At 43.4% G+C, this 25,902-nt stretch overlaps 1 protein-coding gene across 1 annotated transcript; it reads right to left on the minus strand.

Moving 5' to 3' along the window:
- Positions 1-867: 867 nt before the first annotated feature.
- On the minus strand, positions 868-24,733 carry LOC146573965 (RNA-binding protein Musashi homolog 1-like). Its single transcript, XM_085273475.1, has 14 exons — positions 24,572-24,733; positions 23,993-24,033; positions 23,126-23,207; positions 22,899-22,983; positions 15,259-15,300; positions 14,705-14,797; positions 7,899-7,947; positions 7,308-7,390; positions 7,026-7,143; positions 5,750-5,830; positions 5,090-5,146; positions 3,863-3,925; positions 3,490-3,644; positions 868-3,357 (listed from the first exon to the last, which is right to left on the minus strand). Exons 1-14 carry the CDS (start codon positions 24,634-24,636, stop codon positions 3,316-3,318), a joined length of 1,056 nt encoding a protein of 351 aa, XP_085129601.1. The 5' UTR covers positions 24,637-24,733; the 3' UTR covers positions 868-3,315.
- Positions 24,734-25,902: the final 1,169 nt, after the last annotated feature.

The following is a 25,902-nucleotide window of genomic DNA, read 5'->3' on the forward strand; positions in this document are numbered from 1 at the left end:
TCCACCATGCTTGACAGATTTTCATGCCAGTTGTTTTTTCTCTGTTTTCCTTCCTTAAAAATGGCTTCTTGACAGCTTTCCTTCTACTGAGACTATTTCTGATGAGGCTTCAGCTAACAGTAGATCAAGATCTGTATCTCTTAGGTCCTATGTCAGGTCTTGGCTGAATTGGTTTTTAAAGACATGACTTTCAGGTATTATTCATCTGCTGTAGATAGTTCTTTAGGCCACTTCCTTTTTTGTCCTCCACCGCTTTCAACAAATTTTTTACAGACATGCAGCACACCTTGCTGAGATATGCCAAGTTTTCAGATAATAGCGGCTTGGGAATCACGGTGTTGGTGCTAAAATATGTCTATGTCTGTCAATCTATGTTACCTTTGGTATTTTTTATAGAGTCAACTAAAAAATGGGAACGAATTATGTGTTTTTGTGACAGGCTGCTAGTAACAATGTGCCTAAAGATAGGATTCTCTGTCACTCATCACTGGAGTTAGATGGAGTTTATATGTTGGAATGACTCACAGTCCAGCGTTTAGTAGTTTAAATTAACACAGACCAAAATGTTTTTCGCACCAGGCTGCAAACATGTTTATCCCTACTGTAAGGTTGTGCATTTGATTAATGGAGCGAATCCAGCCTCAAATGGCCATTCTGTGAACTGCAACTTTTGGCACTCGTGTTTTGGCTTCATTTTTCAGCCTCAGCAGTTGAAGTTTGGCAGTTACATACGCCGACTATTTGTGCCAGTATACCAATTTAAGAGGTGGCATTTGCTCTTAAGATTTCAAACACGCAGGTCAGTTCACATGACTTCAGTGCGCATGTGAACAAATGTTGGGTTAAAAAAAAAAAAGGAGTCGCAAACACTTTAGAATAATTTATTAGGATTTTCAAATTGAAACTGTCAGGAAAAAAAACAAAGAAAAAAAAAAGAAGAAAAAAAAAGAAAAGCATTGCTGTAAAGCTTGGCGGGGGACAGCCCAAATCTTAAACTTTAACCGAGCTCATGTAGAGCTACAAACTCCATTCAAAGCATTGGCCCTTTTCCTTACAACAGCACAACAAAAGACATCATTAAAATCAATATACAAGGGGAACAAGATCTCAAAACAGAAAAATATAGTTTCTTTTTTTTCTGAAAATAAGTCTTAATGCCGCAGAATTATCCACTTGTCGTCTGCTATTACCAATAATAGTACTATTTTCATTTGTAAGGTAAAAAATAACTTATTGCTTTATTGTAAGTTAAAAAGTTACAGTGTTGGTGTCCAGCAGTAGTTTGTTTTTTTTTTTCTTTTATCATGTCCCAGCCCGTCTGACAGAGGAACTACTGGCTGGATCAGGAAGTTTTCTGCTGTGCTGAACATCAAACAGGCTGCAGCAAGAAGGCTGAACAAACAGGCTACTTGTTTTTGCAAAGGTTGAATTTGTTCCAGCTTTTTGACTTTTCCTGCCAGCCAGCGCCGTCTTGTACTGAGGCCCCCGTATCAGAGCCGACTGGGAGCGAGACCCTGTTCCATTTCTGGTTCCCTGCCCAAAACCCTGTCTGTTCACCACCACACTGAGCAGCAACTATATATAAACAGTTATCTGTTGGTTCCAGAGGTGCACAAATTTATTAAAACGAAGTGTGGAATGGGAGAGAGTCAGGGGGGAGAAGAGCAGATGAACCCAAATGGAGCAGGGCAAACGTTCTGTTTTTTTTTTTTCAGTACCAAAGGAAAAAAAGGCAATCAAAACGCTCCTTCGCTGACGAAAGTAGTTCCATATTACACCTTGATGTATGCGCACAAACACTCACTCGCACGCACGCACGCACACACGCAGACGCAATCACATGCACCTTCAATAGTGATAAGAGGAAAGAACATGATCGTGATTTTTCTACAACTGCTTCTCTGAGAATGTCCTTCATTTGTTTGTCACGGTGGAGAACACCGCATAAAAGAATTTTCTTAAAAGAATTAAAATAAACAAAAACATTAAGAAGAGAAACGCGCAAAAAAATATATATATAATATTTTCAAAAATCAGGAAGTGAAGTCAAGTCCCGAATCGCCAGAAACCCCTTATTTCTCCTGTTTTAAAGTTGTTAATCATCCAAAGTCCCATCGTGGTTTCATAAACTGTTTTCCACGAAGACGCAAGAGACAAATTCGCTTATTTTTTTCTCTCTCTTTTTTTTTTGAAAGACTTAAATCAAACAAACAAAAATATGACCTGGTAACAAACAAACAAAAATGTGTCAACTGAAAAAAAATATGTCAGACAAGCTCGTGGAAGTTTATTCGCCAACAGCTATCCTGGATAGCGTTGCGCTGAAGTGACGCTAGAGTGGACTGCCCCACAGTGTACACATAATGGAGTATGCATACCCATAAAAGTAGTGAGATGACCGCAGAGAGTAGTAAATGACATCCAGTCAAATTGCTGTTAACCCTTTTCCAAACCAACCAATGACATGCCAGCCGGTTCAGTGACCCCTCCCTCCCACACCCATCCCACACCCACCCTACCTCACCCAATGTCTATTTACAATATTTTACAGGAAGACATAAAAACATTGCTTTAAAACCAATTACAGAATAAAATACCTTACAGATTATTATGTCAATATTAATAACAATATTACAAAGGTTTTTTTTTGTTTGTTTTTAGAGACTACCAAAATATACATTTAACTTTTGTTGTTGTTGTTGGTTGGTGTTTTTTTTTCCCTCCATGTTTCTGTGAGACTCGAGTTAAAAAAAGGACTGTGTTGGATTTGTTCTTCCTTTGTTAAAAACGGCTTTGAGACCCATCTCATCTCGCACAGCTTTCTTTTTTTTGCCTTCTTTCTGCTTCTGTTAACATCAGCACGACAGCTGGGAAGGATTCACGATGGAAGTGAAGTTTAAAATGACGATAATAAAAACTCAAAATAGTTGTCTGTGTCTTTGTCAACGATGACAAATGTTTCCTCGGAGATTTTTTTTTTTTTTTTTTTTTGCAGTTTCTTTTTCTCAGCTTCAAAAGGAAAAAAATGGATAACTGAGGGGGGAGAGGGGGTGGGCTCTAGTTATTAGACTACATGATGAGGACAAAAGAGGAGAAAACAGGGAAGTTATGTTGAAGTGAGATTAGTACAGCAGAAACAAGAGTTCTGGATTTAAAAAGATATTCAGTCGGTGGGCGGAGCCATATGGAGCCAGGAGAGCCCGGTAAAGAGCCGGTGGCCGGCCAATCAGGTTGTGCCATCAGTGGGCAGTCAGCATTGTGATTGGCTCATCAGCAGAGGAGACGCCCTCCCATCCCTCGGTGACCTGAGACTTCTCAGTGGTAGCCATTAGTGAAGGCAGTAGCAATCAGAGGACCCTGAGGACACACACATACACACACATAGAGGCAAAGATGAATACACTTCTAGCAGCTTTGTCAACACACGTGTGCATTCATGCATGCATATAAGTCTGAGTTGGTGGGTGAGGAAGGGAGCATGTGACCTACCCCTATACCATGGCTGAACCCTGTGCTGGGGGCGGGGCTAGCTGCACTGATGTAGCTGCTGACTCCTGAGTCCTGATTGGCTGCAGCGTACAGGTCAGCCATTGGTCCAGGGCTGCTGGTGCCCAGGAAGCCAGCTGTGCGTGAAGGGGTGGAGCCTGAGAGCCAGGAGAGACAAGTCAGTCTTAAACACTGGAGGGTTTTCTCTCTCACACACACACACACATAGAAACATGCACATGTCTAAAAATATTCCTTTATTTCTCCAACCAGGCCATCACGCACGCGCTCATTGTGAGTAAGGCGAGCATGCAAATTTGTAAACATGCACACACTCCTGCTGTTCACACTCTTTCGCAGACAAACAGGGACATACCTCTAACTACCGCGGCGGCTGCTGCAGCTGCTGCCATTGGTCCGTATGCAGTCAGGGGAATGGCTGAGGATTACACAACAAACAAAACTGTCACACAACACGTATGTCATGATCTACAGCTCAGTGTGGCTGAACAGAGAGCTGACCCAGAGATCTGACATGTCATTTAAATACCACTGGTGTAAGGTTTAATGATCCAACATCCTATAGCATCTGGCTTGATGCATTAAATAAGATACAAAATGATGGCTAAAATCAAAGAGGATGGCGTTTCCAAGTAAAAATGTAAGTACAGCTCAGAGCCACTAGATGTCAGTGTAAAGGCGCAGCTGCTTGTAGATCGGCTGCATGCACAACACATCCAAAGGCTAAGAGTATTTACCGGCAGAGTTAGGAGCAACCTAAAAGCTTTTAGCCCAATATATCATCATATCTTGTCACCTCTGTCAGAAGTAGTCTTCAAAGAAAAATGGAACTCGTTAGATCGTTTAGTGTACATCCATAAATCGCTCCATCAATTTCCTTAACTGCTTATCCAGTTGAAGGTTGATGGGAGGCTGTAGCCCACCCAAGATGAGTTTAGGCAAGACGCATGGTAGACCCGGGGTAGGTCACTGGTCAGTGGGTTCGAAAAGAGAGACAGACAATCACACACTTTTACATTCACACCTATGGCCAATCACAGATTAACCTAACATGCATGTCTTTGGACTGTGGGAGGAGACAGCATGCAAACTCCGCACAGAATCCAGCCGGCCAGGAGGTCTGAGCCAGAAACCTTCTTACTATAACAGTGCTAACCAATACCTGGGGGTTCATATTTTATGGTGCTTAAGGGAAAAAGACATTTTAAGGCGACCTCCACAGTAGCTTCGCAAAAACAACCGATATGTTCACAGAAACGACTTAAAGTTTGATTCTTGAAAAGTCTTACAAGGTCGTTTGCATTACCTTTGAACCCTATTTCTACCTGCTGCTGGATTGCCTCACGTGTACATAGGCGGACTATTTCTTAAATCAAAAATTAAATCTAAATCTGATTTTAAAAGTAAAAGTAAACAGGTTTGTTTTTTGGGTTATGCTGCTTTTGTTTTTGAAGAAGTATCCCAGTGATTCAGGGTTACTGCATTTAGTAAAGATGGTCTTCGTGGTTTAACTTGGGTTTCTGCTGCTAAAGAGCTTCGGGTTTTCTTTTTAGGTTCTCAGAGGGGTTGCGGCAACACTCACCTGCCAGCTCAGGAGGGTGGGATGATGTCAGGAGGGGGGTCCTCTCTAAATGGAATTCTAGAAACAGAGAAGATCCAGAGAGAGAAAAATGTCTTTGTAAATAGTCGCCATCCACCAGCCATACTACAAAGGCACACACGCACACAGAGACAATGTCAACACAGATGCACGAGCACAGAAAGTAAAAACAAAAGAGAACAAAACAAAAAAAGAAAACCTACTGTAAGGACAGGCAGGAAGGTGGGAGCAAAGGAAAAGGAGGGGCGATACGGCCAATTGAATGGGGCTTACATAAGCAGATCAAATAAACAAAGAAGAATATAAGAGGAAGAAGGTCTAATATCACAAATGAAAGGCAAAAAACATCAGTAACTAACATTCGAAACAGAAGACAGTGTTTCAGAAAGTGCAGAGGGTTTAAGTTACAGACAAGAGCACTTTAAAATCACACTTGCTGCAGCTGAAATGAAGGCGGCATGACACGCGAATCTGAGCGCGCACATGAACCTCTAGCCACGTGGCCGTTGCTGTTCATACATGTTTCGCCTCGCACTGTTAAAAACTGTCAGCATGCCGCAGCCTGTAGCCTTTAGCCTTTACTCTGTCCCTGTCTGCAGGCCTAAAGAGAGTCAGTGAGCTGTGTGGCTTATGCAGACGTACCTGGGAACTGGTAGGTGTATCCGGGCGCGATACCAGAGTAACTGCGGCTGGTGTAGGTAGCAGTCTGAAAACCCGGGTAGCCTGTTGGAGAGAGAAAGAGAGAGAGGATTAATTGACTGTATAAAGGAGCATGATGGCAAACTCAGAAAATGAGTTTTAGGGGAGGCTGCTTGGTGTGTGAGCAGAAATCACGATGAGTACACACAGGCAGATCTAGCCATCTGATCTATCCAGGTTTATTTTTGGAACCACCTCAAGAGTGCAGTCATACATTCACCTGCTGCAGTGGCAGTTAGCTAAGCGATCTCCTATAAGCTAATTTCCTCTGCTCTTGTACAACAGAGTGCAGCTACGAAGGAGTTACAGTAAAGATGGCTATTATTAACTACTGAGTGATTTAAGGTCATTTATTTGATTTTGCTTTCCCTCATCCGGGGTTCATTTTAATCAACCTCGGAATATTTCGAAATTTAAGGCGAAGCTCCGGACACTTGGTGATCCAGGCATACACATTAGCTTAACGTCTGCGGGAAATGGGGTCATTAGAGATGAATTACACATGAGCCAGACCTAGTAGTATGAGTCACTGACATTTACAGGCCCTTACTGAGATTATGTATTACGATCTGAAATTTGCCAGTAGAGGGCATCAAACAACCACAAACTACAGCTGATGTAGCTCTCGGTTTTGATTTCTCAATGAGGATCTCTTCATACTGTATTTTTACTCCAGCGTGTGGAGCCCTTCAGTCCGTGACCTCTAAACATTCGATACATCACAGAGAATAACGTCATTGAAAGCAGGCGTTTAGCTTACGTAGCCTAAATATTTCTGAACGGAGGGTGCACCTACAATATGACATTTCTTAATTTTTAAAGCAGCTCCTTCAGTGTGAATGAGGAAACCTAAGAAATGCATTCAAATTGCTGAGCTATTCCCAGCTAAATTAATGCACAGAAGACATTTTCAAGGCACTACTGAAATTTGAGTCAATATTGTGATTTGGTTCCTTTTCTGTTATTTCTGATCAGCAACACATACAGAAATATGTCTCGTTTCGGTGTTTTTCCACATTCTAGATGTCTGAGTTTATTCTACTGTTACTTTTTTTGAGTATTTTTAGAATAAGTACAATCTAAAACTAAGCTACACACACATACTTGCATAATCTGTTATTTCTGTCTTCGTAAAGAAAAATGGTGTCAGTCAGTGCTAGCACTTGATTAACAGTGATTTTTTTCAGATACTGCATTTGCTGTTTGTTTAATACTTTACCTAACATGCCAATGCCCAGCATAAAAGCGTCCATCCCGTAGGGCATCACCCTGGAACGGCCTCTGGCTGAGCCTGTCGGCGTCATCACCTCCTTGGGCTGGGCTTTCTTGCACTCCACCTGAAGCAAAGAAAACAGGGAGTTAGTAAAAAAAAAACTACTGAAATAAAGACACTCAACAGTTACGCCACATGATTCGGTCTGGCAGTTGGGACACTGGGAACAAATCCCTACACCACCGAGTAAACCACGCTCTAAATATTTTTTACAGCTCACGTCCGTACCATTTTGTTGTTGATCTCATGGAAGTGGATCTCACACACTTTCTCAACCACATCTTCATTCTCAAAGGTAACAAAACCAAAACCTGGAAAAGAGCGAGAGAAAAAAACTCTTAAAGAAACCCTTGTAACATTTGAGCAACATTTGAAAGCATGTTGAATTTTCCACCTTTACACGGGCTCTGGATATGAGTGGTTATAATGAGATGGAAGAACGAGCACAGTTATCAGAAAACATGTGATCACTTTAATGTCTCCCTTTTGTAACGTGCAACCCAAAGAGCTGAGGCCAACCTCACAGGTCTTGCTTGTCAATTAAGGTGTTAGCATCATGGAGGAGAGGGGGGATAGGGCGTGGCTAACTCCACCCTGCTCCTTTCTTTCTCCCCCCTTCCCCACTTGTCTTAACTTAGATCCTGACTTTGTATAAACAGAAGTAGGCGAGAGCGAGGAAAGACAACGTTAAGAAAAATTTGTTTGTTTGAATTTTTTTTTAGCTAGATCACCAGAGCTAATGACTCCATCGTGGTCCCACTTAAGCGTATCAACATAATGCGGGCGGGTGCACATTTGAGTATAACTCTGGGTACGCACCTCTATGTCTGTTGGTTGTTTTGTCAAACATGAGCATGGCATCATCGACCTGTGAGAACAAAGCACAGAATAGATGAGCTCGGACATCTTAACACGCGCGCGCGCGTGCACATCATTACACAGCATGGGGTGCCATTGTCCCTCTTTAGCATCGGAGTAAGAGGAGAAAACAGATGGAGAGGGTGGAGGGCAGAGACTTGGGCGGGGTGACAGGTGACAAAGGAGAGAAGAAAAAAAGAATGGAAGGGTGAGAGGGGAAGAGAGCGACGGGGAAAACAGGGGGAAAGAGGGCGCCGTGTAAAAAAATAAAATGAAATGCAATATATCAGCGGTAAAAAAGAGGCGCTGAATGTTTCCCATTCTTCGCTCTGCCTCCAGGACGGAGGCAGAGTTCTTACAAACTCTGTCCCGCTCTCGCCCTTCTTTTGCTTTCGTTTGTTCACCCTCGCTGTCTTTCTTTCCCTCTCTGCAAAGTTTACCATTCCCATGGAGACCATGCAAAGAATTTCAATTAGAAGAATTCACCCCCCCCCCCACAAGCACATACACCCACTCCAGCTCATTTCAATGGCTGGAGAGAAAAGAAGAAGGGCTGATAAATAATGCTGTGATGAATAACAGCAATAAGAAGATTGAAAAAAGTTAAAAGTCTTGATGGCAGGTAGGAAGCCTGCCAGTGAGCATTCTGGATTATAGAGTGAAGTGAGCTGAGGTTTTTGTCAACACGCTCTCCTTTTATTCTACTTCTCCCTCCACTTTCCTTTTTGCACTCACTCCACTGCCCTATTCATATTCCACCTCCTCCCCCCCTTTTTTTTTTTTATCCCATTCCCTCCCTCCCTGCTTCGTCCTTCACTGGCAGGAAAGTTAGCAGCTTCTGACGGCATAAGGAGACACACGGAGAAGCCAAGGCCTGGGATCAAGGTGGAAGTAAAAACTTTCACATTTTCAGTCTTTAGCAGCAAAACAACAGAGACACATGAGCGTGACTGCATGGACAGCTTCAACATTATATCATGATTATTTCAAGAAAACAACAATATATTTAAAAAGAAGACTGAACGTCGTATCGACGCTCGCAGCTTGCAGGCGGCAGCATTTGTAAGTGTAAGTAAATGAAGAGCATTTACCAACCTTCTTTTCCAATGAGCTGCTGTCACTGATGATACACTTCCTAATTACAAGTGTGAATCTATTGAAACAAGGTGCCAGCAGCAGCTGCAGGAGCGTTACAGTGCAATGGTAGTGAGTGACACAGCAGTATATACAGTGACACAGCAGAAATTCAAACGTGAGCACAAAACTAGCCCAGGTTGTGCTTTCCCTGGGACATTTAAGTAAAACTATAAAATAACTGCGTCGTGCTTTAGTTTAACAGTAACTACAGTAACTTAACCTTGCAACTTGTCAGCAGCCTGCACAGTATTGTCACACAATAAAGATGAAAGTGTTTTCTACCTGTTGTTTCTCAGGGTCGAGCTTTCTAATCAGCTGCTTAAAGCCCTGCTCTAACACCGTGTAACCGCATCAGTAATTTCCATCCGCCGTTCGCTCTTCCTGTCATATGGAGAGTGCTTTAGCATGCTCGGTTGAGTCATTTGTTTACTGTTGGGTCCCACATCACGGGCTGCTAGTATCTCCTGCTTCATAGCCTGCTTTGTACTCAAGGGTGTGTTTTTGCCATGTTTGTTATTTCCACCTTTAGTGGGTCAAATTTTCTCACATTTTTTCAAAGTACCGTGCTTTGCTTGGAGGGTGCTGCAGCAGCTGCTTTTCTAGCTACCGCTCTTGCTGTCAGACATGCCTGGGCCTGTCTCCTTGCTGCTTGCACTGGGGACAATATGGCGTTGCTGTAGCATGTATGATATCGCGATATGATGTTTTTATATCAGTAAAAATAACCATATTATCGGGACGATGATATAATATGCCAAAGCCCTACCACATGGCTATTTTCATTAGGCAGCGCGTGCTGAAACCCAAACCAGTGTAACCTGAGTGCCTGAGGCCTCTGGGTAGGCAGGTCATTTGATTTCTAAAACGTATCTCAGATGAAAAACACACATGCACGCCTTCTCGTCTGATTGAGATCAAGCCTGTGCAAGTGTTTGCACCAACGAAAGTGAAAAATGATATATGCAAAGAGGATCAAGGTTGCGTCTACAGCCCTCCTCACTCTCATCCTTGTTAACATATAGCATGGGACACACACACGCAAACACACACAGAGCTCCCCCCTGTGCTCGTCTTGCTGTCCTTCATTCAGTTTTTATCCTGCAACCCCCTCCTCCTCCTCCCTTCCCCTCTCCTTTCCTCTCCCCCTCATGTCTTCCAGCCTTCCGGTCATCCAGACTCAATGACACAGCAGAGAGCCAGGGAAGAGGACAGCAAGTAGACAGCTGCAGGCCAACATGTTATCATAAGAGTAGAGTTACACTCACAGCTAGTCCTCCTGTTAGCATTAGCAACATCTATTCTGGAAGAGATTAGCAAACCCTGCCAGCCAGAGGAGATTTTAAGTATTGGAAACAGAAAAATATTACAGATAATAAGCAGTATAGTAGTGCAAACATGGTTCTGCTAATTGTCCTCCATGAGAACAGAAAGATCTGCAGACTGTGGCCACACACCAGCCCCCCTCGCCTTTGCCAAAACCAATAAGGAGAAGATCTCACGATGTCCACTGCCCAGGGTGCTGTAAGACAATCTGATTGGATAGCTGTGAGTTCTGAGATTGACTTAGCAGCAGCTCTATCGCTAACTACTCAGCATGCATGCAGAGCCGAAGTAAACTTAAGGTCATATTCTCATAGTTCTGACATTCTCAGATGTACAGAGAACGAGGGTCAGCCGAGATCTCGAGCTGCTTCCCGAGAGCGGCATTAAAAATAACCGCTTTTTAGTGAAGCGTACCGCTATTGTACTGAAGAACAAGTGTTTGCTGACAAGTCCATTACACTTTTCTGCCAGATTATGAAAGGTGGCATTCACATTTTTTTCCCCGCCGTCTCCTCACATCTCCCTCCCTCGTTTCATTCTCGCTCGCTCTCTCCGGCCATCTCTCTCTAAACAGGCCAGCAGACAAAGTGTTCAGTCAAGCCTTCTAATCGCCAGCTCACATGGGTGAGTGGAGTCCCAACTTTTCCCGTCTGCCCTGTCCATGCTGCTTTTTTCATCCTATCCGCTCCTTCGTTTGCTTGCTAACCTACTCTCTGGGTTTACTCAAAAATGAAGATTTGAAATCATCGGGCTTTTCGTGTAGGATACAGAGAGGCAGGGTAAACAGGCATGAAAACAGAGATTTCCTTTGGATTAAACCTAATTGATTGTACGCCCAAAATGCCTGAAATGCTAATGCCTGAAATGTTAAACACACTTCTGTGTGTGGACAGATCTTATATTCAGCTTTGGCCAAAAAAAAAAAAAAAAAAAGAGCCACATGAGCTTGAGGGAAATTACAAGACCCTCATTTCAGACTTCTAATCGAAACATGGCTGCTGCAGTCTCATTGGCCTGGGAACATTTAGCAAGAGGCCCTCAGATTTTTTCAACTAGGAAATCACATGTAAACAAAAGCCTCTGACTCCTCAGGTTGGCCCAGAACACCTGACGCGTCAACAACCGAGCAGCCACCCTAGTCCAAGTAGTGAAGTTTATCTAGGTGTTCTTAGAGGCTTGCTAAAAAACAACAACTTCGGCACATATCAAAGACTTGCATAAGATGCAGAGTGCATTCTGTGTTTTCCTTGCAAGGCGGTACCACAGTATGAAAATAAACAGGACACTGAGTCCTGCTCCAACCAAACCTGCACCTTGTAACCAGGCTCAGATAATAAACAAGAAATACCTCCCGCTCAGCAGGAATGCACTGTGGGATCGCCGCTATCCACGATACAGCTTTGGTCTCACGTGTCCAAACAGTCCAAATATTCCCTCATCCTGCGGAGGGAGTGTTGTCTTAGATATGAGTGTCTGTAATCACCGGGGAGAAATGATTCGGCACACAGACTGCAAACAGCCATTTTAAGCGAGTGCACCGAGGAGAAACGTGTCACATGTCACAACAGCCACCTGAATCTGTGCCACGGGTCACACGCTCGCAAATCCAGGTCTTCCGTGAGCACGCGGGCCGGAATTAAACGGCGTTCTTTAAATTTGAACCAGTACCTGAAATACAGTAATACCTCAAGCATGAGTCAGAGGCCAACTGAGAGAAAACACAGGCAGACACGAGGCAGAAGGAGCTTCGTGCTGTTAATTTCTTCCAACCCATTAGGCCCACATCCTGAAGCAATGCTCATTTTCAGACTGTCCTGCTCACCAACGGCGGCAGAGGCGCACACTTAATGTTTGTGACAACTGGATCGCCGGCTGTGAGCCTCGCTCTCCGTCTGCATGGGCACAAATGCATGCAAGCTCGCATCCACGACCATGCCACTGTCACACTTTCACGAGCACGCCCGTCTTTCCATTCATGCAAATACACACTTCTCGCACATTTTTTTTTAAAGGAAACGCACAAAAAAAGCACTGGATTATAGCGGGACAATGGGCGAAGGCAGGTCACCACGGCAACAAGCTGAGAGCGACTAGAGCAGGGTGTGTGTTTGTGTGTGTGAGATGGGAGGGTGTCTGAAGTACTGATTTTGGGTAAGGTGGGGGGGCTGTTACAGGAGCAGCTGTTGCATTTGATTAGTTAATACTGAAAAGGCTGATCTCCATTCGCGCACACAGTAGTTTGCTAAAAACTAACCCAACATGCCACGCTTTATGGATAATTTAACACACTTATTTCTCATCAGATTGGTCCTTTTTCCCCCCCTTTAATAATCACTTTTGCCCCTCACTACTATCTCAGCATTCCTCCTTCCCTCTGCCCTTCAACCTTTTTCTGAGTTCCCCTCCCACTCTCTCTCCACGGGGGGTTTCTTCTTCCCTTTCAGTCCCCTGCCATCTCCCTCTCCCTCTTCCCCTCCTGCTTTTTTTTTTTTAACCTCCCTCTACCCCCGGCCACTCATCTGTCTCCACAGCATGTGTTTGCCTTTCACCAAATTTCTTTCAAAAGAGCTAAGCAGGCCAAATGCAGAAGCCAGAAATGCTAATATGTGATCAGAAAAGAGCAAAAACAGCCAACAACAGAGATAAACTAACAAACTAAGTCATGCTAAAGCTGACGGAGCAGAACCACCGATGACCACACAGCATTTTCTTTGTTTCCCCTCTTTGATATTTGCACTCTTTAGAGAAACCCACTCTGAGGACTTCTGAAGAAGCTAGCTAAGGTTAAAAGGATGTATAACAGCGCAGCATTTGTTTCTTTCACTTTCACTGCGTGCCTTCGTTTCACTTTTTCTCCTAAAATAGGTCTGCTTTCTCTTTTTAAGGTGTCTCGACTTGAACCGAAAAACGGACATGCTTAAAACAAAAGCCATAAAAGTTTTTTTTCTCTCTGTGGAAAAAAAACGTTTAAAAGGAAAGTTAAAAAAAACTTTTAGCTGGACAGAGTCAGTAGATGAATATAATCTATCAAAGGCATGCAGTCCATTAGAGCAGCCAAGCCCAACCAGAGGTACCCCAGGGTGTGCTTATGCAGCTACCAGAAGGTACACGGACAGATTGCGGGCAAGCTGAAGTAATTTGATACAATTTTTATCAAGTAATTTGATCAAAGTACTGTAACACCTGAACACAACAATTCCCCACTTATAGTGTGAAAACTTGTTAGAAGCCAACAGTAAGCTTGAAAACCACTGAAAAATGATTCACTTCAAAAATAACTGATTGAAATGTTTCTGTACTTTATTAAATTGTGAACTAAAAGTAGATGAAACACCTTAACGCTCATAAATTGTAAAAAGTTTAAAGTGTTGGCTAATGGAATGGAATTGTTAGGCTAATCGAAAAGCTAATTCTTCCTTAAAACTAAGAGAGGAGCTGCAAGCAGCCAAATGCTGACAAAATATTAGCATCCACCTTAAGAAATCTGGGTTAAAAGTAGAGGATGTAAACACCACACACCCACACGATACAATACTATCACAATATCTCACTCATGATAAGATATTAAGCTTTTGTAGTAACATATATTGTGATTTATCACCCTTTTTTCAACTACAAATTATGTCCTCAAGACAGCCAATATCTGTTTTATCCAATAAGATAAAGTTATCTCACTTCAGTTATTAATGTCAAGCACACCAACACCGTCACTTAAACCTGCCACAAATGTTGCCATAAGTCATAATGTTGCAGTTATATACAATCTGTTTCTGATAAAACAGCAATAAACTGTGATAAATTTAAAAAAAAATCACATATCGTCTGCTGCCTGCACACACTTAACCATTACATTTGTGCTCAGCAGCCATCCTGTTCTGCAGAATACAAACAGCTGGCAGCCAGTTGAGTCGACGCAATCTGTCTGTATTTATAAATTAAATAGCAATTATCTGCAAATGTCTAAAAACCTCTCTGAGAGTGATTCCAGTCAGTCCCAGTCAGAGTGCAACTGCTTGCAAAAAGGTCGCCCCCTATTATCAGGTGAGATGATAATGATTTATTAAAAAATTGATATTTGTTGTCCCTTTATTGATACAATATAGCTTTGCAACATATCTATCTATCAACTGCCACTTAAAAACCACTAAAATGCTCATATATCTAATATGATGGGTATTATCTGTGAAGGGTAAGTCAAGGTCAGACCAAGGTTGAGCAGCAGCAGTCCAGCTGAAAGACAGCTTTTCAGAGTGAAGGCCTAAGCATGATGGTTGCAAGTATTTAGTAGGTTTGTGCATTTTTTTTACCTTTCCAAACTGGTCAAAATATTGCTTCACATCTTCGATGGTGGTATTGACTGACAGTCCTCCGACAAAGATCTTCTTTGTCCTGGTCACCAGCTAACAGCGCAGAAGGAAAAGAAGAAGAAGGTATCTTTTATCACTAATAACATTAGGTCTGTGCTAGCTGCCTGCGATAAAGACACTTTGTGTTGGTTGGCGTTTGTCTAATCTCAAAGGTTGCTTAAAGCTCTTCTTGGAATTCAGACTAATTGATGTCAATTTAAGGCCTCTGAGGCGTGTGCATGCGAGCAGCATGTGTGCAGGTGAATAATCGGCGCAAGCATCCATTTAGGTGTGAGCCAGAAAATGCATGTGTGTGCGTGTGTGCACGTATACAGGCGGCAGTGCAGGAGCCTGTGTACACAGGGTCATGGTGTCAGGCTGGACAAGTGGATTGTAGCTCCAATTAGATCATGTGCCTGAGTCTAATCCCAGCCAACCAGGGCTCCCTTATTAGGGGTGACACATGACATCATCTCCACTCCTCCTTGCTGTTAACTCCTTCAGGGTGCACTCACCTTGGGCTGAGCCCGGCGGGGAAACGCCACCTTTGGGTCGATCTGTAGGGAAAAGATGAGTCATGATGAGTTTTTGTTGTCGTTTTTTAAGTGATAAATCAATACATTTGATTTGTTTATAAAAAATATATATATAGATATCAATGCTGTACTCTTTCTGTTGTAACAGAAACAGGCAGCAAATGCATAAATAATCTACGACTGGTCATCAGGAAACATATAATCAACTACATTTGCCAAAAAGACATTTACAAGCTGCACACCTTCTACACGTTACTACATGTTCTGCTCCGTACTATTATGTTTGGGGTCAATTAGACCACAGAGATGTCTAATTCACACTCTGTTCCAATAACTGACTTATTAAGGATTTGGGAGCAGTAAGGCTACAAAGGAAGTACCATCATACTAATAACAGACACGGCATAAGCAAGTTTGGATCGCTGGCAACCATAAACACAAGTTATCCAGCCTCAAACGTGTCATTGAATGGTTGGGGGACTGGAAATGCACATAATATATATATAGGAAAGCGATATTAAAATATATCTGACATTTGATTTTTTTTTTTCCCAGCAATGATACCGAATCTCTACCTGCTCTGGTTTTGTTGCTCAAAAGTTCCTGTTCAAAAAACCGCTGGGCACGTCAATGAATTATCACCCTGTTAACTAACTAGAATTTGTTACAACACAGAGCCTCTAAGTCTGGACTACAGGTCCAGAAATAGATCGTATGCTAATCCGCGAATATGTATAGTAGACCCTTGTTTATGCAAGCCCCCGAAAATCCAAACACGGCAGCTAAACAAACACGCATAGTTAACAAAATACACAGTGAGACAGGAATATGTACTTTCTCTGAATTGTGTGTTGAGACACGACTAAATGCATCTTCGCCACAAACTACACAGAGCAGGGCAGTCTTGAATCCAAAATGAGCATCTAAGATTCTGAATATATCACACATAGATTTTTTTTTTTCTAAATCTCACAAATCCTGACAAGCTCCATTTTGGATTAGCTCGATTTGACTGTATCCATATTCCTCCCCACTGGAATGTCTCAGCATTGGTCAAGGTTACAGATAAAATTAGAAGTAAATGAGCTTTGAATGAGCTGGCCTTTAATAATGCTAAATATGCAAAGCTCGGCCTGGCATTTTAAATTTGTGCGGAATCTCGTGTTATTCTCACTCAAACCGACGAGTGAGATGATTTTTAGGTCACAGGACCTTGTAGTGTATTATGGTCTTAGAGTTTCATCTTTGTTCTAATAATTGGATGTGTGAAGCGAAACCCCTCGTGTCTCCCACAGCCGCTATCAGAGGTATTGAATTGATATTGGCAGTAAAAAGTGCCCTGTGAAATAGCTTAAAATAATTAGTTCTAATGTGAACAATACGCACGACACAAAGGAGGGTGTTCGTTCAATATTCAAACAATCCTTTCATCTCGCCCCTGTGATAATTCCCTGCTTCTGATGACAAATCTACTGACACATATATCCTTCGAGGACCTTTAAGTGCTTCACATTTGCCGCCGCTTCGAGAGCACAGCGCTGTGTAACTAAGATGCAGCTGCAGCGTCCTTGGAAGGGATTGCAGAGGGACTTTACACCTTAAAGTGGGACACAAAGATGAGAAGAGCCATGTCACCTCCAGCTGGTCAGCGCACAAAGACTAAGGTGACAAGGACGCACGAAGCCACCAGCGACTATCCGCTACAACCGAGCGCGCTCACAAACAATGACAACACAGCATTTCTGTGTCAGTGTGGACCAAATGTGACATTACAGTGTTACAGATGTGTGCGTTTGCCCGCTACATGATTCAGCTTTTTTAGCCATTTTTATTTAAATGTGTCACAAATAATACTGACTTATAAACTGAACATCGGGTCACTGCCGTGATCAAGCACGATGAACATGAGTAAGAGAATTCATTTTACTCACACCGCGCATTCACACCCAGCATGGCAGCATTTGACCTTGTTCAATAAAAATGTTTTTAAAATAATTAAACATCTTTTTTGTGGCGTCTATGTTTGAAATGTATTTAATGAGAGAAGATATGTATAAACTTAGAGTTAATATCAAAGCTTTTCTTCACATCATTCCAGCCCAAATACTGCAAACTCAGATGCATCAATTTCTACACACTAGTTTCACTGTTTACTAAAAACAATAGAGTTATAGTACAACTGTACTACTGGAAAGAAACTCATTTATATTACAGCGCAATATAATTATCACAATTAAACAACTCCAAGCGTCTGTAACATCCTAATGACATCACCGGTTGGCGTACGTGGGCAAAATGTCCGTTGTTCCTCTTGGCACTGAAGTGCTGAGAGGTCACTGCCTCGGGCTTTCTGTTCAGCCCACCTGCCTTGTACTGTTTTAACACGACAAGAGGGCAGGAGCTGCCTTGAGGCGATCATGTGGCAGAGCATGAGCTGAGAATGACAGCGGTCAGACATCTAACACGAGCCACATTGTCCATTGTTATCACCATTGTAAACACACGAAGAAAAAAAACATCAGTTTCTATAAGCTAGTTGTAAACAAGCACTAATGTCCAAGTCTTTTTTTTTATTCATCCAGCAGCATGTTGATTAGTTAAGTTTTCTCGGAAACCGCCTTTCTTTTAAGAAGTGTGAAATCAGTATGTTTGCATGACTCAATTCAACTGTATTTACATAGCACCAAATCACCATTACAGTCATCTCAAATTACTTTATGATGTAAAATAATAGAGAGAAATCGCCAAGAGGACCCTCGCACCTATGAGCAAGCACTTGTTGACAGTGGGAAGGAAAAACTCCCCTTTAACAGGAAGAAGCCTCCAGCAGAACCAGGCTCTAGAAGGGGCAATTATCTGACGCGACCAATTGGGGGTGAGGGGTTGAAGACGGGACACAAATTATGATTTTTTATGGGCTAATTAAATACCTAAGAAATCAAGATATGTGATCACACTGATGTAGCAGTCTTGCTAATAAATTTTAGGATCAGATTACCCATCATACTTCACATTTTTACAAATTAACAATATTGTTACAGCTAGTAAATTATCAGAAGCTCTTCAAAATACTGAAGGTTACCAGCTAGGCTACGTTAGGCCTAATGTAATATCTGTAGCAGTGCTACTACAGCTACTGTCATGCCATGCTGTTAAAAAAAATCGTTCCACTTCAGTGAAGTAACAGAATATATCTAACATGTAATTTCTACATCTGGCAGTACTCAGAGGGAGGCAATAATAAAAATGAAAACTAAAGCATCTATCAGAGTGGCGGATTAGCCTCAAGGAAGACAGATAGGCCACAAAGCAAAAAGTGAAATGACTTAGCCAGGTCACTGTTTGCAACACTCAGAAATAGCTCTTCGGTGGCTTGACATTTGAAAAGAAGCTCGGCCACGTAGCGTTCCCAATCATACTGGTGAAAGCGTAACTACTCAAGAAAAATGTGAAAACCTTTCTAGAAAGAAAAAAAAAGGTGCTTTTCCCAGACTTGACAGACAAGAGTTATAACTGAGTGTTCATGAACTGGTCTAACATCCTGCTTCATGACATCCAACCTCCGCTCATTCTAAGCAGCATAGTGACAGCAGAGCCTGCAGTATGATTTTAGTGGTTTTAGCTTTTAAGACTACTCTAATCTACGACCAATAGTCACCTCGCAGGGCGCGGCGTGTCCACCAGTGTTACAAACTGGAAAACAAAAATCAAAGCATAAATAAATTTTGAAAAAAAATTTAAAAAATGCCAAACCAGTAGATGCGTACGTGTAAAGGTGAGAGAGCACAGAGAGAAAGAGAAGGCATTCATTTGGAAAACAGAGTCAGCCCATGAGAAAGCGGGCCTGTCCAGTGTGGTGGTGCAGTGGGGCAGTCCCAGCAGGCAGCCCCTCTGATTTCATTAATTAACAGGACAAAGAGTACAAAACAGATGGGCCCGTAGAGGAACTGGGGCTCCCGTGCTACCCCCACAGGCACACATACATATACACTTACACACACACATTCACAAGCACCCAAACAATGCAGCGAGAGTGGAAACGCTAACACGAGGATACAAAGTGACATACGTGCAAAGTTCATAGGTGAAAACACAAGCATATACACACAGACATTCAAGCTCTGATACACTGGCCGAGTTTCCAAGACATTCTCGCAAGAAAAGGGCAACCACGTTGATAAAAAGACACCACGGGCTACCGTCATTATGACAAAATAATCAATATGAGCTTAACAAAAGCTATAAACACCCAAGGACACGAAAGGGGCTGACATGTCAATACATGCACACAGTGTAAGAGGGAGACTTGGTTTGGGCTCAGGCCAGCCGGGTCAATCTGCACAGCTGAAGAATGGCACAGTAATTAGTTAACGAAGCTCACTAATGAGGTCCTCCAACCTAACCCCGTCCCTACCGCTTGTAACCCTCTATGTGAGCGCCTAACCCGTGTGGCTGCTGTGCTCGGTTGTGTTTACTGTTGGGGTGGGGGTTTGTGTACATTTAACATGACAAGAGAGCTGTCTCGCTCCACCTTCAGAGCTGCTCCAAGCTTTATCCCGGATCTGATGTCGTGCACGGACCTCAGGAGCCCAATCCAGTTTGTTTCATTCAATCCGATTAGTTGCTTTACAGATCCATACTAATTACAGCACAGTGCCTTCCCTTCTCTCCTATTCTTCACCTTCTCCATCCCCCTTCTCCTTGTTTCGTGCACGTCAGCATTAACAGCTAATCTTCCAATCAGGAGCGAGCAGCCCATCCTGGCATTTAAACTCTCCACTAACCAGGTGTTAGACCACTAGCAACTGCAGACTATGGGGCCTGTGGCCCACAGTGGCTGCTGCTAACATATGTCATGGGCTACAGATGAAAGCGGCTATATTAGCACAATGCTGACGACTTCTTTAGCCTCGCAGACAAGTCGCGCTAAAAGCAGCAATTTCCACCTACTATATAAAACACCTTGAAAAGGACATTCCAGCTTACTTGCGCTAAAAACAAATCACATAAAATAAAAATAATCAGTGTGTTTCTTATCTGTCTGTGCCTTCTATTAAAAATGTTTTCAGTAACCTGTATTCAGCACTACACTGGGCTTTTTAGGGGGTCGTTTTGAGAGACAGAGTTCCCTGTGAAGAAATAGCAAATGCCAAATAATCACACTAATCACCAAAAACCATAATTCACCACAATTTTTTAAAAATCTGAAATCACCGCACAGAGGGAGCGAGAAGTGGTCTCTTTTCAGAGAATATCTGGCCTCGTCTTTTACTTCTTCCCGTAACCGGTTCCAGTGAAGCATTTTCTCCAAGAAAACAAATACCAGTTGTGCCCTTCTTCTCCGGCCAGGGAAATACAGCAGCACACCAATGCCCCGAGGCCACACTCTGCCCCCGACAGGAAATCTAACCTCGAACCAAAACAACAACCTCGACAGACCCTCTCACTGAACACAACAGACAGCCTTATTGCATTATAACTGAACAATTACAACAGTTCACTTCATATTTTAACCTGTGACTTTCATTTTCCGAGGGCAGCTAGCACGATGTAACAGGACTGTAAATGTTTAATACCGCTTCTAACCAAGCAGCGTGGACCTTGCACCGGTTAGTTTGCACCTGACTTCTCACCCTGTGCATTTTCTCCTTTTCACATCGCCCGTCCCTTTCACATATTTTCTCGCAAACCAAAGCTCAGCATAACAAGGCATACACATCACAGCATCAAATATTCTTCCTCGTGCCTGTGAGGAATGCCTCTTTCACGTCTCAGGCTGATCAAACAATACTGTGGAGAGGGAGACTCCAGGTGTGATGCAAAAACGTTCTCTCAAATATGTTTTGTGTAGCGTTTCGAGAATTAAGCTACAAGCAAGGCAAGAAAAAAGAAAATACATCCCAATTTGGCAAATATGAGATTTGCAACAAATAAATTCTGGGCTCAAATTTCCAAAAATGGAACAACAAAATGGCAACCATACCCCCCATTTAAAACGCCTTGTTGGATAAATGGTACCATGGCACGCTTCCCCCCGCAGACTGCTGCCACAACAACCTGAGCAACCCAGCCTTGCATTTGAGTCATTAACATTATTATTGTTTAGCCTTATGCCGTATTTTGGTTTATAATAGGGCAACGCCTAACCCCACCAGTGGCCTGCCAAGCTGAGCTACCAGAGGCGTCCAAAACCAGCGTTCACATCCCACACACACACAAATACAGAGGGTCTGGCTCTCAAAGGCTCTGGCAGCACCTAGTTTTAAGAGGTAACATGACTCACTGAGTAATATTTTGCAGCTTCTTAGAACCTACTTCCAAGCAAGGTGAAAAAGGAATAATAAAAAAATATATATGGAGAGATTACCAGCAGCAGCGCTCATTTTGTAATAAATATCAGGACCTCCAGCGGTGGTGCTTGAAGGTCTGATTATTTCACGAAACTGCATCTTTAAACTTTCTAAATTATGAAGAGTCTCACTTAAAAAAACAAACATGATATCATAATCTTGCGTACTTATAAATGCCCGACAAAACTTGACACCATCTTTGTGCCACCCAATCAACCAAACCTTAAGTCAATGCAAAATAGCTGAGAAGTTGTTATGGAGACATAAATCCCACTGGGCTGTGCAGTTACAGCACCGTCTCCTGAGGCTGGCGTCACCCCCAGCAACAGGCCTGCTCCAACAAACTAACCAACTCTACCTTTCCTCTGCCCCTGGGCCCTGCTGACTTTCTGTGCCACCGATTTTCACTCTCAAATGATCCTATTGTGTGTGTGGTTAGGAAAGACAACAAGCTGACAAAGACACACCCAGTCCCCAATCCTACAACCAATCTGCATTACCCAGACAGAGGCATTCACACTTTAATAGATATTCAAATGTGGGCCTCGGATTCTCACCAAAACAAACCAAAGAGATTCGCACTCGTGTCCAAGTCACTGTCTCTCGCAAAAATATGGATTACCTGAACACAAGGGTGCTGCCTGTCCACTGGTTTGGTGAGTGGTTTGTGAAATTTGCCCACATTTGTTTTTTCATGTTTAAGCAGTGTAGGAGGGGGAAATCACAGAGACACACACTCACAAATCTCGGAGTTACATCACTATTTAAATTCAGCTGCTCTGACCCCACAGTCTTCCTTCTCCCTGCCATCAGTTTTGGAATCCACTCCCACAATTCTTGCCACCCCCCAAAAACTCTGAGAGCTGCCACTAAAAAAAACTTATCACTTGCTATTTCCTATGAAAAAAAGAAGAAGGGGAAAAACTTGTGAACTCTCTACTGTGCATAAAAACCTGTGAGGGTTTTTGCAAAGGGGCTCCCACCCCATTCAGGTCCCCAGGTAACCATGGCAATGAAGACCAAGAAAGAACGCTTTCATGTTGGCGCCCTGAACCAGGATTTGGAGGGGGAAATGAGCAAAAGAGGAGAGGAGGAGGAGGGGTGTGGGCTCCAAAATGCACTCCTCAACTTTACAAGCCATAGGGTTGGAGGTAAAATGCACCGAGAGAGAAGGGGTGGGGGGTGGGGGGGAAGAAACAGGCTACACACTCCCAGAGTAAGAAAAGTTGCCCAAGTTGTACCATCCACTTCAAAAGTTTAAGAACTCACCGTTTTAGAATCCAGCTCGTGTCTGTTTTGTGCCAAAACCTTTTCCACACCGGCTTGTTCTGTGTATGTTACAAAGCCGAACCCTCTGTAAAACGCGGGGGGGGGGGAGAAAGCACACGCAAGTGACAAAATCAGAATGCAAACTCACGACAGCTCTCATGGAAAAGCATGGAAGAGCATGAGGCATCCGGTGATAGGACGGCGGAGCGCACACGCCTCCTTCTTACCTCGACCGCTTGGTAACGGGATCCCGCATCACCATGCACTCCTTCACCTCGCCGAATTTGCAGAAGTACTCCTTCAAGCCCTCTGCAAAGACACCGGGGAGACACTGTTAAAGGGGAAGGGAATGAGAGAAGGACTTCTCTCTAAACAGGGCCCTGGTGTGCTGTGCAGTGGCTGAAGCGAGACAATGGGGGTCGGGCGGACCACGTTGTGTTTGTGTGCGTGTGTCCTGCCGAGGTTTATACACCGGGCTCTCTTTGGCCATTCAGCACAACCAGCCCCATTAGGCCCTGCGGACCACAAACAAAGCTACACACTTGGTGACGCTCGCTGTTTTGACACAGCAGCAGCAGAAGCAGCAGCAGTGGAGATAATAACACGGGCCGTCGCAACAAGACTAAACTGTGCCCGTGCGTCAGCCTGCGCTCACGGCTCTTCGAATAAATGAATGAATTGAGCGGAGTGCTACCAATAAGGAAAACAACAACACTAGCGTGGCCCATGATGACGAGCCCAACTTCCAGCTTTAACGCTGATTAATCGATCACTTTAGTGTTTTTTTCCTTTTTTTCTACTCTGAATGCCCTCCTCGGGTTATTAAGAGTGTAACGAGTGCACAGGAAAGGAAGGCAGACAAGTCGTCGTGTGCGCACGATTAATCTCCTGCGTCTCCCGACTCTAAACCTAGAGCTTGATCCTTAATGAATAGGAGGCTTTGATTTGAACTGTTCACCGCGTTTCTCCTTAAAACTTCAAGAAGCCTCGCAGGTTATCGCCACAGCTATTATTAGAGCAAACGTTATATTTAAAAAGGAGTAAACAGGAGGCTTTCATCCAGACTTATTAAAGTAGCGTGCGGGACAGCTCACCTTGTGTTGTCTGCCAACTCAGACCCCCGATGAACATTTTGCTGAATGAGAGAAACAGAAGCTGTAAGTCACAGATTTTTTTCTCAAAGCGTCTTTTAAGCACAACACATGCACATTCGTGGAGTGAAGGGGGGGATCTGGAGGATCTGTGCGTAATATAGCATCAATAAAGTAAGAAGAAAGCATCGGCCATGTTGCGAAGTCACCAATCGGCCAGTCGGGCCGTTATAATCCCCTAGAGGAGGAGGAGGAGGAAAAAAAGGAGAGGATTTTCCAGATGATGGAAGAGAAGTTACAATGTGGCCTTCTGGTGGAAAAGCGAGAAAAATAAACAAACAAGAGGAGGGGAGGGAGAGAGAAATAACAGGCGGAAAGCAAGCGGTGCGTCTGCGTCTCCTCCGCTGAGTCTATCCATCCCACACATAGAGAGAGAGACACACACACATAACACACACAGCGTGCTTGTCTTTTGTCTCGGCGCGGCTTCGCTCCCCGCACTGAACTCAACTTAAGTCCAAGGTGAACTCAAACCGGGCCGAGAGGCGAGCGAAACACGGGCGCACGGACTCGGGCTGTTACCAGGGGTCGTGGGGGGAGTTGTCCGTGCCGGAGGACAGGCTGCTCTGGCTCCCTTCCGTATCCATTCTGCTCTCCGCTGGTATATTCCCGCACTGTGAGGCGAGGAGAGGCAGTGAAGCTCCACTGCTGCTGCTGCTGCTGCTGCTCCAGACTCAGGGGCGGGCAAGCACGATGGGAGGAGGGGAGGAGGAGGAGGGGTCGGGGAGAGGGGAAGGGGGGAGGGGGCAGCAGAGGTGGGGGTGGGGTGGTTTAAAAAAGAAAAAAAGAGGAGGGGTGAGCGAGGAAGCGCACAGATGCATATACGCTCACAGACAGACTCCGCCTCTACCTCCTTTTCCCGTAGCCTACCCGGGGCCTCGGACCTCCCCTCCTGCGCGCATTGCCTGCCTTTTATTCATGCTGCCAGTGGCGCTCTCTGTGTAGTGTTTCCCCGCCGTTCTCGTCATTGGTTGAATCACAACAGCGTGTCCCATTAATACCCTCCTGGATGTCTTGAAATGTTCGGACGAGAGAACGATTCAATAAATAAACATTTCAAAGACAAGGATCTGATTTAGGACGCACAGAATTCATCACAGGTTTTGTGTGCTAAAACTGTTTTTTTATTGTTGTTGTTTTTTTTTAATTTGCTTGTTAGGTCTCTGTCACTCATTAGTAATCTCTTCATATCAGCTTAATATATGAGCAAGGTTTGGGCTGCTCTACAGGAAGACATAATGGAAAAAAAATGGCTTCCTGTGGTGCCAGGTTAGGCCTCAGGTGACATGAAGCATCTGTAACCAGGATACAGTTTGTGAAACAGCCATCGCTGACTGGAAGCTGCTCTTTTATTTTCATATTGCATATGTCAGCGAGGTCCTGCTTTCTATCTGTGTTATATATTGGTTCTCACACGTGATCTCACTGAGTCATAATTAAATGTGATCATATATGATCTGATTTAAACTTGGGCCTACGATGTCAGGATGTTATTTGATCTTATATATAATGTAATCAGTGCCATAGTGATGTATCATGTGATATTATACAATGTAATGCAATTTTATTAATGTGATGTAATGTATACTGATTGATAGGTGAAGTGGATAACCTTCATCATGTAATTTCAGGCTGCTGAACCAACAGCACACTCCAACCATACTAATTGGACAGGAATGGCTTTCATTTTTAACCTTAATTTATATTTTATTCCTTCCTAGTTAAATTTACCCTTTTTAATTTTTCATATTTATTTCCTATCTTATTCATAGCCTTTCCTTTTTTGTTTTCTTTAGGTCACGAGCAGTTGTCCAAGCATTTCACTACATATCGTACTGTGTATGACTGTGTAC

The sequence above is a fragment of the Mchenga conophoros genome, linkage group LG5, assembly GCF_057382185.1.
Source record: "Mchenga conophoros isolate Kocher_MC1m ecotype Shallow Benthic linkage group LG5, M_conophoros_male_GT1.1, whole genome shotgun sequence".
Lineage (NCBI taxonomy): Eukaryota > Metazoa > Chordata > Actinopteri > Cichliformes > Cichlidae > Mchenga > Mchenga conophoros.

Bases quoted from the DNA above. Each gene is read 5' to 3' on its own strand.
- LOC146573965 (XM_085273475.1), bottom strand. From the start codon at position 24,636: ATGGATACGGAAGGGAGCCAGAGCAGCCTGTCCTCCGGCACGGACAAC. The intron at 7,144-7,307 runs GTACGGACGTGA...TCTTTGCTTCAG, and splicing joins ATGAGATCAACAACAAAATG to GTGGAGTGCAAGAAAGCCCA. The intron at 5,831-7,025 runs GTAAAGTATTAA...TCTCTCCAACAG, and splicing joins GCTGGGCATTGGCATGTTAG to GCTACCCGGGTTTTCAGACT.